The sequence below is a fragment of the Anguilla rostrata genome, chromosome 7, assembly GCF_018555375.3.
Source record: "Anguilla rostrata isolate EN2019 chromosome 7, ASM1855537v3, whole genome shotgun sequence".
Taxonomy (NCBI): Eukaryota; Metazoa; Chordata; class Actinopteri; order Anguilliformes; family Anguillidae; genus Anguilla; species Anguilla rostrata.
In genome coordinates, this window is record NC_057939.1 from 4,920,660 (window position 1) to 4,935,246 (window position 14,587).

The following is a 14,587-nucleotide window of genomic DNA, read 5'->3' on the forward strand; positions in this document are numbered from 1 at the left end:
CCCTGGGCCGAGCCGTACGCTCGCGCGAAACACTCGCATCCCAGCAAATTTACCGCCTTTGTGACCGTCGGCCGCACAAGATGGCAACTACACAAGTCCGCTGGTGCCACAGCACATGTGGTGGCTTGCGCTAATGTGCAGTCATGTGACCGCAATGAAGCATGGGGCAATGCACCATTATCATTCCATCGGCAGACATTTTACTCATCAAATGTGCTGAGCCTCTGGGCATTAGCTGTCCTGTCCATTACAGTCTCTGCCTGTAAGGTCAGAGTAGTGGGGAAAACTTTTATATTGAGGGGTCGACACAAGTGATAGGCAAGTACGCATTAACATCAAAAAAGATAAAAATGCATAGCAATTTTTAAGTATAAAAAATGTGTACCTAAAAATTGGTACGCATTTTCACAACAAAAAAACTGCAGCGCATTTTTATCTTTTTTTGCCGTTAATGCGTTCTTGCGTCACTTACGTCGCCCTCTGTTGATATTATATATATACTGCATGCATCCATGAACATAAATGCTAAATAATTTCATTAAACTTTCATGCACTTCCCATGCGAAGCCCTTGAAGTGCACTTCAGGCACTTAGAGACGCGGGAGCATAACGCGGAATAATTTCACGACACTTTCACGCACGTCTGACGTCAGCAACGTTTCCGGAAGCTATTTTAGGAAGCCACTGAAAGCTTCACCTTGTATATCACACATCCTAATGACAGACTGATGAAGACTGAAAACACCTTACTTTATCTGTCATGGTATAACTGATGTTATGAGACTGTTTCGCAGGACAAATCCACAAGTCCCCTCTCGCAGAATAAAGATTAAAAAACCCACTTAAGCTAATAAACACAATTTCCGCTACTCGCCATGGCGAATAGGCCGACGTGGGTCGTTGACGAAGCGTCGCTCAGCTCTTAGCCTGCAGTGCGGAATTGACGCACTTCCACAACAAGACAATAAAACAGCAATTTGCTGATCACGTCAAGCTCGTTTTTTTACACCTGTTCAAGTTCATCAAGTTTCGGCAGCGTGAAAAAGGGCCGATTTATTTTAGAGGCAGGAAATGACACGAGGTCTGCGAAAGCAAACCGACAAACTCACCGTTGCCAAGGCCTCTTCCTCTGGGGTGCGATAGGCCGTGGCACGGAAGGGGGATGCCGCTGGCTTGAAACAAAATGGCTCCGCAATGGAGTTTTATTGCATCGTGGGACTGGCATTAGCCTTGTAAACTTCCCTTACTGCAGGCAGTATTCTCTGTGCTTCGGAGCCCATAGATACCGCTGCTTTGGGCTAGAGGGTAATTTGGCGTGATAATGATAAGTTGCTCTGCTCCTCAGACATAACCCATACGCGTATGTGAAATAGTATAAGTACTTCAGCTCGGGCCAATAAATATTTATTTTCAAAATTTATCTACTTTCATAGCCAGCCAGAATGTCTACCCAGAGGGCTTTAAGTTTCCCACACTTTGATCATTTTTACCTGTGAAAAAACAGAAACCAACCAGATAATGCAGACTCTGACACACACACCACACACACACACACACACACACACACACAGGCACTCACACACACACACACACACATGCACACACACACACACACACGCACAGGCACTCACACACACACACACACACACAAAGATACACACTCGCTAGCACAGGCACTCACACACACACACACACACACACACACACACACACACACACACACACTCACACTCACAACACTCACACACACTCACACACACTCACACACACACACACACATACACACATACACACATACACACATACACACACACACACACACACACCACACACACACACACACACACACACACACACACACACCCACACACCACACACACACAAAGATACACACTCGCTAGCACAGGCACTCACACACACACACACACCGGCTTAAGTTTCACACACTTTGATCATTTACCGTGAAAAACAAAACCAACCAGATAATGCAGACTCTGACACACACACACAGGCACTCTCACAACACACACACACACACACACTCACACAGGCACTCACACACACACACACACACACACACACACACACACACACACACAGGACACACACACACACACACACACACACATGCACAGGCACTCACACACACACACACACACACTCACACACACACACACATGCACAGGCACTCACACACACACACACACACACACACACACACACACACACACACACACACACACACACACAGCACACACACACACACACACACAAACACACCTAGCACAGGCACTCCACACACACACACACACACACTACACAACACACACACACACACACACACACACACACACACACACACACACCACACACACACACACACACACACACACACAGCACACACACACACACACAAAGATACACACTCGCTAGCCCAGTCTCTCACACATGAACACACAAATTCACTGGTACCCAGGGCCTACCTTAGCTGTTGCTCGGGCCTGGTACTCAGGACATCCGTTCACTGTAATGGTTTCATGCATGTACTGATACACCTGGTGGAGAGAGAGAGAGAGGGGGGGGGGGTAGAAGGTGAGGGGAGGGGGGGAAACACAGGGCCTGTGAATCTCACGAAAAAGCGGTTTCATCATTCTCAACAGAGCTCTGACCTAAAAAAAAACTCAGAAAAACTAAAAAAAAAAACCAAAAAAACCCCCCTGAAAACACTAGAGCAGCTATTCTGAAGTGTCAGGCAGAGCCTCTACATTTCAGTTTGGGAGACGTTTTGGATTTTGCCAGCACGGCTGCTCGGGGGAACATTCTGCCAATCTGAGGGGCCCGTTGGATGTCGTTCACATCCTCTTCTACATTATTTCCGAGGTCTAGTTGTGCCTCTCCTGCTCGCTGCCTGTGTCCTCGCATCCCATCCTCGTTTGTGTTATTTTTTTTTGTTGTTGTTCAAAAAATCCATAAAAATGTTAATGGAAGCGGGACGGATGGATGGTCCAAAAGGCACTTGTGATGCAGCCGTGCTGTGAAGAGCCAGGAGCACTGCGGTGCCTAGCAACGGGCAGCCCACAAAACCGCCAGCCTTTCCGTCACAGACGCAGCGGTAACAGAAAAGACGGTTTTTCCGAAAGGAAGGAAAATGACATTTCTGCGGCTCAACGGGACGGCGAATTTCACTGCTCTCCTGCACGGTGTGTTACCTGTCCTTTCCAGGACAGAGTTTATGAAAAGATTATTCACCGGTGAGAACTCCTTTAAAAGCACAGCGAAAGCTTGAGAGCCTTAATAACATTGGCAAGTTTTACACTGCAGTAACAAGGTAATGTTTGTGTGGAGGTAATGACACTGTCGACATTATTCGATCAGCTGTTCAGCAAACATACCATTACATGTTTCCTTTGTATGAAGAGCTTACAATTACTTCATGGTCAGCATAAATTTTGTGGGGGACTCATTGATTGACTGATTGATTTTATTTGGTCTCAAAAAATCAATAGCTATGTAAACAGTTATGTTTCCATGTGTGTTAGTGTACCACTAAGAAGTAGCTGTGTTCTCAGGTTTGCACCCTCTATCATTCCACTCAGTCTAAGTGGAGCTTAGGGGATTGTGGGTAGTTTGTTCTCACAAGGGGGGAGGCCCTTTGATGATTAATCCTGCGCTTCTGTTTATAACACCTCTGGGCCGGCCCGTGTTCCAGGACGGAAACAGACATCACCGCTGACATCTTTAGCGTCACGGAGGAATTGTCACTCCACTTGAGGTAACTCGATGTAATCTAAGGCCACCGCTGTTGCAGTTGTTAGCCAGGCACCGGCAGTGCTACTTTCAACAGGGAGGCCAGGGCGTGTTAGCATAAAGCTGTTAGCCCGTAGCGCAAGGGTCACGGCGAGCTCCCGTCACGTCCAACCCGTTTGATGCTAGATGGACCTCACCCTCGGCTCCACAACACAAGAGCGACAGCTCACTTATTTCCACAGTTCCAGTCCCCGTATCCCATGTGACCTCGCGTACCCGGCAAACAAGCGAGACTCCATCCCCAGGACACGCACTGCAGTGAATGCTCTTCTCAGGGAAATGCTATCTAAATGCAAAGTGCTTCAAATGCCACTGTTCGTTTTCTCAGCAGGCACCCGAGCTTGTAGCTACTGACGTAGCTGACGTCTTTCAGTATACAATTTCAAAACTGGCTGACTACTCCTGTACCAACGGTTCATTTTAAGCTTGCTTTTGGATCTCAATACATGTTGTTCATCAAACAGCTATAACAAGATCTGTCTTAATTAATGTGCGAACGTTAGTTTCGCTGGCTTTAATGAATGAAATGTTTTTTGTTTTTCTCGATTTCTAACTCACTTTGAACCTGCGGTCACCATAATCACAAGGGGAGCCTAGATGAACACATAAAATGCCTTTTCCCACAAAGCTGTAAGTTATTTCTCATTGCTTTCACAAAAAATTCAAAGGTTAAGCACATTTTAACAAGACTGTAAGAAACATTCCACAGAAAAGACGCAAAAATGAATACTAAGTCAATCACGTCCATTTCACAATCCCATTGAGAACTTCTTGAGGGAGTCTTCATGCAGGGAATGCTGACTGTCTGGCAGCCACAGCCAAAGCTTACCGAGAGTGGACGTGCTACTGCTAGAGATGTTCCTCCTCATTGCACTACGATGGAAAGCGTCCAATGTGATGTCGATGAGAACTAGAGAAGACAGGACTTGCAGTGAAACGTACGGTATCGAATTTGTTCTGCCTTCTTGAACTTGCTTTGCTTTCACAGAAATACAGGGTTTTTTCCCCCATCATCAAACTTTATTTTGTTGTCTGTGCAGCGCTATTCAATTGTAATAAGTATTTACTGGACTGTTTAGCGAAGATTGATAGAAATACCTTTCTGTGAGATGAGATATGCTGTTTTGGTAAACATTTCATCTTGTCGCTTGCATTCAATGTTTGGGGTGTCTCACAGCATTTCGCAAAATGAATGTGTCATTTTGGCAAATGTGATGTACAAAAGTGAGTTGTGTTCTCAAGCAATAAAGAAAAAAACTAATACAATCTAAGAATTATAGGTAGAGGAGCAAATTGTTTTTGACTGCTGAATAATTCATATATTCTTTTGTGGAAACTTTGAAAGATTCAGTCCTTCAAGGGAATAACATTGACTTTGTTTCCCAGAACAATGGAACTAGGGGCAATATTTAATTTAACCGTCATCTCTGAAATAGACAGCCACGGGAATGTTATTCATGAACTCAAAACTCGTGTCTATTTTCAAAGATATGCAAATTGCCCTCCGGTGATGAAAATGTGATTGTCCATTTATGAATTATGCACGTAAAAGAGCTATCTAAACTCTTCAAATGGACTATAAAGGAAGGCAGTCAGTACTCTGGAGCCAGGAGAACAATGGCAGAACAATGCTGAGTTCTGAGTGCTCAGGAACTGAGACTCCATCTTGTGTGGCCTCTCATGAAGCACCATCTTGATTTATTTTATCTTTGGATGTTTATTTTAATGCTTCCACCACCGCTTTGAACGACCAGTCATATCTCTGCTATTAATTAGGGAGAAAGCAGACGTGAGCTCTCCTGCAAAGGACAGCCAACCCTTCTTCTCACACCACAGTTTGCGAGTCAGTCTAGACCGCAGGTGTCGTACCCCTGTCCTGGAGGGGCCGCAGTGCCAGCTGGTTTTTGTGGGTGTTCTCAGCACAGGGGTTTCATTTAAGTCACTGATTGGCTAAGGGATCCACAAGCAGAGCGCAAGCAGAGAACCTCCACGTATTCAAATCCAAACCATATGAATATACAGTTAAATATGAATATACAGCTGGATGCTCTCGAGTTAGTACACAAATGGTGAGTCCACATGGGCTGAATGGCCTGTTCTCTTTATTATTAATTCTTATGTTCTTACACAACATTTATGTGTGGTTGTGAATCAGATAGCTGCCTGGCTGGAATTAGCCCTGCTCTTAGAGCATAAACCACACAGCAGCGCTACTCCCCCCTGCTAAAGCTACTCCCCCTCCTGCACTTCTCTGTGTTCTACAGCCATGGCCTCAGCATGGGGTCCCTCTCCCTCCTTACCTCCCAGGCACCCTTGTCTGCTTTGCTGCGTTTCTTTTACGGCGAAGGGCTTCTATTAACTGAGGTCCGTTTCTGTGAGGGACACTTTCACGCAGAGCCACCGGACTGAGGACGGCGATACAGTCCGTCAGCGAGGCCGGGGGGAGGTTTTTGTTTGTGAGCTCGGCTGGCGTGAAGCACACAGCCACAGGCTTGTTTTTCCCCTGCCTGCCTGAGCTCTCCTGCGAACGGGAGATACCGCCACGTCCCGGGAACAGCGCGGAAACAGACAGGGCTTCTGACGAGGCCGAAACACGGGGGAAACAATTCAACAGATAGCGCTCGGGAGTAAGACTTTGGATGTTTTCTCGTTCGTATCACCGATGAAGTGCGCTTCAATTATTCATCTGATGCCCCAAAATCAGGGGCGCGCATCGAATACAAACGATGGCTGTAAGATAATCCGCTTGTAGTTTTTTCTGGAAAAAAAACAAAAAAACAAAAAGCGAAAGCCCTTGATGCCCTTTAACATGGACGATAGCCTACTGACTGACAACAACAGGCTGATTTTCAGGCAGGACCCCGTGTCTCTTACAGCTGGTTAGCGATAGCGGCTATTCGTGTTTTCTCCCCTCCGTTTAACCAGCTGATGGGCTGGGATGGGCTGGGATGACCCGTTCACACCCCTCCTCACGCCGCTGACAGGAGCTATCTGGGGAAAAACGCCGCTCCTCAGAATCCAATTTCGGGCGTTCAGTCTCTCAGCTTAGCAGGCATTCCGCCCCCCCCTTCATCCGTCACACAAACAGTCACCGGCCGCACTAAGAACTCCACCCTGAAAAAACTGGGGAGCGGACGTAAATTATCCCGACGCCGCGCGATTTAATTCACGGCCTTCCGCTCTGCACACATATAAATGCTTTTTCGGGGTTTGTGTGTTGTGTATCTGGACTGTGACAGTTGCGGTGCTGTGCGGGCGCTGTGTTTGCCCACCGGACTGTGAAACGAGCTCTCGCTCGAGGGAGAGCCGGCCCTGCGGCTGAATCGTAATTCAGAAGCCCGCGGCACGCTTTCACCGGCTTTTAAGTAATAAAACGATAGCCAGTAATTGAATTTCCACCTTTCTGCGATAAACTCACCGACAGGGCGCACTATTTTAACCTTCCTCTGTCTTTCAGCCTAGGAGCCCAGCCCCCCTAACCAACCTGCCGCAGCAGTCATCGCCATCTGATCCCCCCCCCAGAGATAATTACATGTCATTAAAAGAGACACAACTGTCTGCGAGGCCTGTGATTACCATAATACCTTTTGATTAGAGAGCGATGTCAGGGCGTGCGCGTGGACGTTTGCTGATATAATTACGCGCGGACCGAACCCGGAATGAAAAGGTAGAAGACGAGCAATCAGGCGAAGGTGAAGGTGTGTCCACCCCCAAAATGGGCAGGGAACATCATTAGCTATCGCCCTGATGTGTGCCCTCGCTCCCACTGAGACAAGGGTCAGACGAAACTGAGAGCACCAGAGATTACTTACTACTTATTAATGCCTGTCTGACCACCGATGAATAATGAACAACAGCTCACATTTCACAAATAAAAGCAAAGAAAAATTCGAAACTCCGAGAACTAATGACCAAAATCAATATGAGTTTGTGTGTCGTTCGTAGTGGGAGGTCAATATAAAATGACACCATTATGCCACAATGATTTTACGCATGTGTGCATGCATGCAGCCTCACACGCAAGTTTCTGTGCGGAATCAAGCGACTGTGCTTGTCTGCAGGCGATCTATAATACAGGGCGATTTAATTTAACAAAGCGCTACCCCACTAGTGCGACTGGCATCTGCCTTAACTGGTGATTTTATTTCTTACAAGCGATGTTATCGAGGAGCAAGTGCAGTGGCTGAAACGACAGTGAATTCAGGAGTGTAGAAATTAAATTAGCGTGTTTGATACCCCCCCAGTGGAAGCGGAACATCTGTCACCTTTACCCCTTTGAGCACCACCGTGTGAACGCGGCGGCAAATCGCCAATTCTGACAAGTCCGGGGAAAAAGCAGGGTTACGGAAAAATCCATCCGCAATGATTTTCGAGAGCCTCGCGCTGTCTGGAGCCCTGCAACGGGAGATAAACGTGGCAGCCCTGGGGTATGGTCCTGTCACGCAGAACCCAACATGCCACAGAGAACGACTCCTTAAGGACTGTATCGTAAAAGTCCAAAAATATGGTAAATGCACCTTTAACATCCCAAATGGCCGCTCAGTGACTGACCTGGGCTCGCTGAATCCGCAGCTAAAGACATGTTGGCTTTGTGCTGCACAATACGAGCGTCATCAGCCACGACTCCAGCTTGCAGCCATTTTATTTTAGCAGCCAAAATGACACAGTTGATCATGATAAAATGCTGTTCTGAATCTGGGTGGCTGGCGTGTCCCTCTGCAGTTTGAAATGTGTGTCACTGCAGTTTGAATCGAGGTAGTTGGAAAGGTGTGTTACGGTAGTTTGAATCTGGGCAGTTGGAAAGGTAGCTCACCCTGAAGTTTGAATCTGGGTAGTTGGAAAGGTAGCTCACCCTGAAGGTTGAATCTGGGCAGTTGGAAATGTGTGTCACTGCAGTTTGAATCTGGGCAGCTGGCAAAGGCGAGTCACTCTACAGTTTGAAACTGCACAGCATACTAATGGATCCCATTCACACGGGATCTGGTGGTGCACGTACAGCAACTGCATGTGTGCGTGCAGTCAATGACACCCAAGACCACAGGGAATCCACACTTCCCCTGAACAGAGTGCTGTTTGGTATTCTGCTGACAGTCGAGCGTGAGCAGATATCGGATGAACAGATGAGCATGTCCGACAAGATTGGGAGTAAGTGTGCGAACAGCTGAACCGACAGCCGGCTGTGAGATTCTGGCTACTGATCTTAGCGTGAGCTAGAAGGATCCAGAAAAGAAAATGATTACACTCTGTTTTGAGCATGTCACAAGTTATTCTGATGTGCACAGCGATGTATTCCATGCGCTATAGTGAAATACGAATATAAACAGAATTTTAACATAGGAACAAACCAGCCTGGACTGACGACCTGTCCAGGGTGTATTCCTGCCTGTCACCCAATGCATGTTGGGATAGACTCCAGTACCTCCCGTGACCCTGACCAGGAATAAGCGGGTATAGATGGTAAAATAATTACAGCCTAACCAATGCTTAATGCAGATATAGTTCGAACCATGACCTGACATAATCTGAAAAATGTCATTTCTTTAGGATTGCATATAGCATGCTTTTTGATTTTACATGGATGTTAACTGTATTTATCTGTGACTCTGTGAATGAGTGTGTTTTGGCTCTACGTTGGCACAGGTTAACTTACCAGATACATTTTCTGCTTGATTGATTCTGGCCCTACGTTCTACTGGTCTGGGAACGCAGTTAGCCAGGTGTGGCTACTCTCGCTCATGCAGTTTAACTCAGGTGAGCTCCTCCTGTTCTCTTCCACAGTAAATCACTCTGGCTACGAGCAGCTGCTAAATTAAAGCAATGTAACGAGCAGGAATGATGATTCCCTCCTATGGATATTTCCTCCCTACGCCCAGGTTATTTCTACAGTCGGTATGATTAAAAGCAGACTGTACCGCACTCTCTCAGGGGGAGAGGAAAGTTTTTTTATGATGAACTTCTGGCAGCTTCTTAATTCCTTTCTGTCAGAAACGCTGTGTTATTGATAGGCGGGGGGGGGGGGGGGGGGGGGTGCATTATGGAGCGAGACCAGCTGTGGATGCGGTGCTGTATGTCACCGTGGTAATGAGTCTCATAATTAAAACCGTTTTTTTCGCACCCCCCCGTTCTCGACGGGGCGAGAGCTCTTCCTGTCTTTTATGCCGCGAGACCACCAAGAGGCGCGGCCATCTGCCAGCCAATGACGCGGCAGCTCACAGAGGAGCGTGACTGGCGGTGAAACCCGCGGTTGGTTAGCAACCGACTGCAGTCGAGCTCTCAACCCCTTATGTTCGAACGTTCTACTTATGTTTTTAAAAAAAAAAAGTATTTTTATCTGCAGTGCTGCAGGCAGTGAAGAAGGACTTCACGCTGAAGCAATCATTTCAGAGGCAGGAAACAGAATTCGACCTTCCACAGACGGATGGACGGGGGGGGGGGGGTCACCTGACTCATCAACCGCCAGACCGCGCAACCCGGCGACTCTACATGCGCTCGCCTTCTCTCTCTCTCTCTCTCCCAGACCAGTGTAATTTCCCATTCCAGAGTAAAGCGATCGAACCGCGACCCAGGACCGCACTGAGGGTAATCACCTCGCCCCCCCCCCCCCCCCGGGCTCACGGAACTCATGACCCTTGCGAGTCGCAGAGTCGGTGGCCTGGACGTTGGCAGCCGCGGGAGGTCACCGGGAGGTCGCGGGCGCGTGACCCACCTCTCGGATGGCGGTGCAGAACTCGCTCTGCAGGACCTTTTTGAGCGACTGCAGCTTGTGACCCGGGACATCGCCCGTCTCCAGAAGCTTCTCCAGCAGCTCGATCGCCCGGGCCACATCTGAAAGAGTGAGAGAGAGAGAGGGAGAACCCAGTGAGAAAAAAGCCAGAATCTATACGTCTACAGGGGTGGTAATCTAGGCTGAGACTTCTTGACATAAACAGACTAGGTTAACCCCAATATAGCTCAGGTTTTTTACCAAGATATAGCCTGGCTAGGTCCTAGAAAATGTTCACTTTTCAAGCAAAGGTAGCCACGCTTTCTCCTGAATGCCTAGATGGAGTTTCACAGACTTTTCACCAGCTTTTAACCACAATAATGTTCACTGGAAAAGTGGAAAAGAAAGCGGTCGAGAGAGCGAAAGAGTAGCAGAGAGGCAGAGAATCAGGAGGAGAGTGGTAGAATGTGGAAGAGAGAGAAAGAGAAGGAGATAGAGAGAGAGGGAGGGGATGAGAAAAAAGAATTGAATCTCCTGGATAATGGGAGAGACGGTTGAAGAATAAAAAAGCAACCGAACTGCGGGACAAATCAATCAGAGGGTAATGGGAACAGACCCGCGGGGGCCCGGGGGCAGCGAGCGCAATTACGCGGCGGTTCCATCTGCATGCGTGCAGAAACGGGGCGTCGCCCGCGAGGCGGGAAAGCGCTCAGGAGGCGGAGCCGCAGGACGGGTGCGGGGCTGCGCTTTAGCAGAGAGCCCCATTAAGGCTCCCCAAATCAAGCTGTCGCCGCGACGCCAGGACAGCACCTGTACAAGTGCGCCTCCTCTAATTACTGACACCTCCGTGAAGACGGAGAAGGTCACAGATGAGTCACTGCCTCCAGCTGACGGGCTCAGGCCATGAAAGCGGGGACAGGCAAAATTAAAAAGGTGCCCGCTTTCCGTCGTTTGGCTAGCCACTAGGCTAACGGGCTAGGCTAGGCTAACGCTTTCATTAGCTAACGAGAGAATCCGTACGGGAGCGGCGCTTAAGCGGATCCGGGTGAACGATCGGTCCGGGGCGACGCGAGGTTGCTGAGCCGGGCTTGCGTGAGCCGGCAGCCATAGCTCGGCTCGGAACTCTGGTGTAACGAGCGCTGCAGCATGCCGGTCCACTTATCTCAGCAGCCTTAGCCGCACGATGCAGCTGTGGCCGCTTAGCTCAGCACCCGTGGACACGACGCAGGTAAGCACTGGACCAGCGTTAGTCGCAACGTAGCCGACAGATGCACAGAGCCATTACCAAAACGCAAAGCATCTGCACGCCATGGGACTCTGGAGGACCAAATCAGCAGCTGTGTTCATTTAACGGAAAACATAAAACCAAATGTTATTAGTTCAAATGCTAGAAAACACATAAACTTCAGTTATACGAGGTTTACCACTCCAACCAGATCCTGCGTTCACTTCCTAAAGATACGATCTAACGAGCTTGATTAAGACGTTTTAAGTGTTCGCGAAAACCGCGGATTGCGCCCCGTAACGGTCGCATGGCGTGACCTCGCGAGTGCCGAGCTCTCTGGGAGATTTCTAAAGGCCATTAATTACCCGGAAGGCCGGTTTCCACTCCGCGTCCGTGCTAACGAGGGCAGACGGCTCGGGATTCGGGAGGACGGGGTCGAGGAGATATTCAATTACTCCGCCGGTTCCGGTGATTTAGAACAGCAAATGAATAAGCCCCTCATTTTCATTTTAAGACAAAACATTTAATTGGAGGTTTAGGTGGACACACTCGTGCCATTGATACAAATACATAAGCCTGTACTTATTTGGGTTTTTAATAAAGTGCACTGCATAGTGTTTACATGCTGAGCTCAATCCTGAACACTGAAGGATATATTCAGGGTTCGGTACGGAGGTAAAACAACTGGTGCGGCACAACTGTCCCAATACCTTTTGCATGCGACTGCACGTCCTCATAACTGTAAAATCCATGGAAATTATAACTGATGTTTCTCTGGCTACTGTATGAACATTCGCGGTAACTCAATAAATATTCAACAGTTAATGCCGTGGCTAGATTTGTTTATTATAATGCAATTTTTTGAAAACTGGTCTTAACATATTGTTTAATCCTTACGTTGTCATCATGTTATGTAAGCACCCCATGCCAACAGGGCCAAATGACCCCCTGTGATAAAGCCTCTTCATTGAATTTTTATCCCTTAAATCAATATTTGTCATGTAGAAGCATCCAGTCACTTATCAATAAGTCAGTGAAAAACTGTTTCCCTTCCGTATTTCTTCAGGCTATACACTCATGTTTTTACTACAAACACACATTATGATTGATTTTCTTGCCATGATAGATGTGTAAAGCTTAACTTTAATAATGCCTTCTGATTTCATAACTGCAGGGTCAAAAAGACTCATAAGTCAATCTTTGTACCCTGACGGTATACGGCTTTTTATAAAAAAAATATAAAAAAGGGCAATGTTTAACTTTTTCTAATGACAGGGTCCCTTCAGGAAAGGTTATCAGTTTAATTACTGGGGGTTTTCACTGCTGTTAGATTCAGAATAGCATCACTTTGGACCCTGAGGACAAAGACAAGGGTTAACACATCTGGTTCAAGTTTACTAGAGAACAAATGTCATTTGCAATGTGAATGAGTCAGTTGAAAATCTTTTAATGTATGTTTTATTCCTCTTCTTCATGCCCGAGTCAGTTTTTTGGACGAAGCCTAGCTCTGACTCTGTCGGGAAGGCACGGTATAGGATGTCGGTACAGGGGGGAAGGCTGGCGTGATAAAACGCCCCGGTATTCCATCACAGTCATGGGGCGGTTATCTGGCAGACTGTTAGCATGAAAGCGTGGAATTAGCTATTACCCCAAGCACAAGCTTCAGTGCCTCGCATCCTTGGATTTCCAAACACACTGCCGTGCAGATTTATGTTCCGTCGCCACTAGGGTCAGCCGACGAGTGAAATAAAAGCCCGGTGACTTTCGTTATCGGTGTGTCCCACGCCGGCGTGACACCCCTGGGAGGGAGATTCGGCAGTTCCGGAAAACGCTGTTGGTTGCCGGCCGCAAGGAGAGATAGAGCGCATCCGCGCTCCAACACGAAATGAAATAAACGAACACTTTCACCCTTTCCCCCTCACGGACTCCGGGCGAAAACAATTAACTGAAGCAACAAACTAAGATAACAAAGACAAAAGAAGGCAAAACTGAGTGGCAGCTTTGCAGCTCACAGTTCATAGCTGGCCTGCTTTTCAGCTGCGGGTTTTTTTTTTTCGATTTGTACCGGAATAAACAAAAACTCCAGCCGAGACCAATCCGGTTCTCCGGCGGACCGAATGCCACACGGTGCCGGTAGGACCCCGGTGGCCTCACCTGTTCCTGAGTCGTGGCTCATGACCGCTCCCCATTCAGAGCCCCAGACGTTTCGGCAACAACACAGGTGGGTGACGGTGGTCCTTAGACAGCACCGGCTCCATTCACAGGCATGGCAAACAGCTGTAGCTCATTAATACTGATTACCGAAGCAGCTGCCTGTTGTTTGATCATTAGGCCTGGATAACAGCCCCTGTTCCCAGGCCTGTTGTGGGCCAGGAGAGGACCACTGCTCGCCTCCTTCTGGTTTTGTCCCTCCGTTCTCCCAGAGTTATTAAAACTGGATTGAGTCAGACAGATGAATACACTTATTGGCCACACACCAGAATTAAACAGGCCAATGTAAACAAATCGGAGGCGCTCGCTTTCAGTTTGAATCCAATGCAAGGATGCCCGGCAGTCTGCACTAACTCTACCACAACATTCAGTGACCGGGAGATACACAATTCTGGCAAAAGGAGTGGAACAAAGGGACATATTTTATTTATTTGTTTTACTTATCTCATTCGACTTATTCATTCTGAGGCACTTTCTTATAACTTATAACATCGACAGTGACAACATCAGCGAAGCCACCAGAGATAAAGGCTCTGAACGCACGCTCAAACACACACACACATTTTTCTTATCACTGGATTGTACCGATGAGGACTGGAGGCTACAGGCGATTGTTTTGCTTGTTTGTATGAGGGATGCAG

At 47.7% G+C, this 14,587-nt stretch overlaps 1 protein-coding gene across 2 annotated transcripts in view; it reads right to left on the reverse strand.

Moving 5' to 3' along the window:
* lin7a (lin-7 homolog A (C. elegans)) overlaps positions 1 to 14,587 on the reverse strand; it is a 39,736-nt gene that overhangs the window by 10,260 nt on the left and 14,889 nt on the right. For both annotated transcript variants that reach the window (XM_064342443.1, XM_064342444.1), the window contains exons 2-3: positions 10,514 to 10,632; positions 2,484 to 2,555 (exon numbers count right to left, since the gene is read on the reverse strand). In XM_064342443.1, coding sequence (XP_064198513.1) covers positions 2,484 to 2,555; positions 10,514 to 10,632 — 191 coding nt within the window. The remainder of the gene's footprint in view (positions 1 to 2,483; positions 2,556 to 10,513; positions 10,633 to 14,587) is intronic.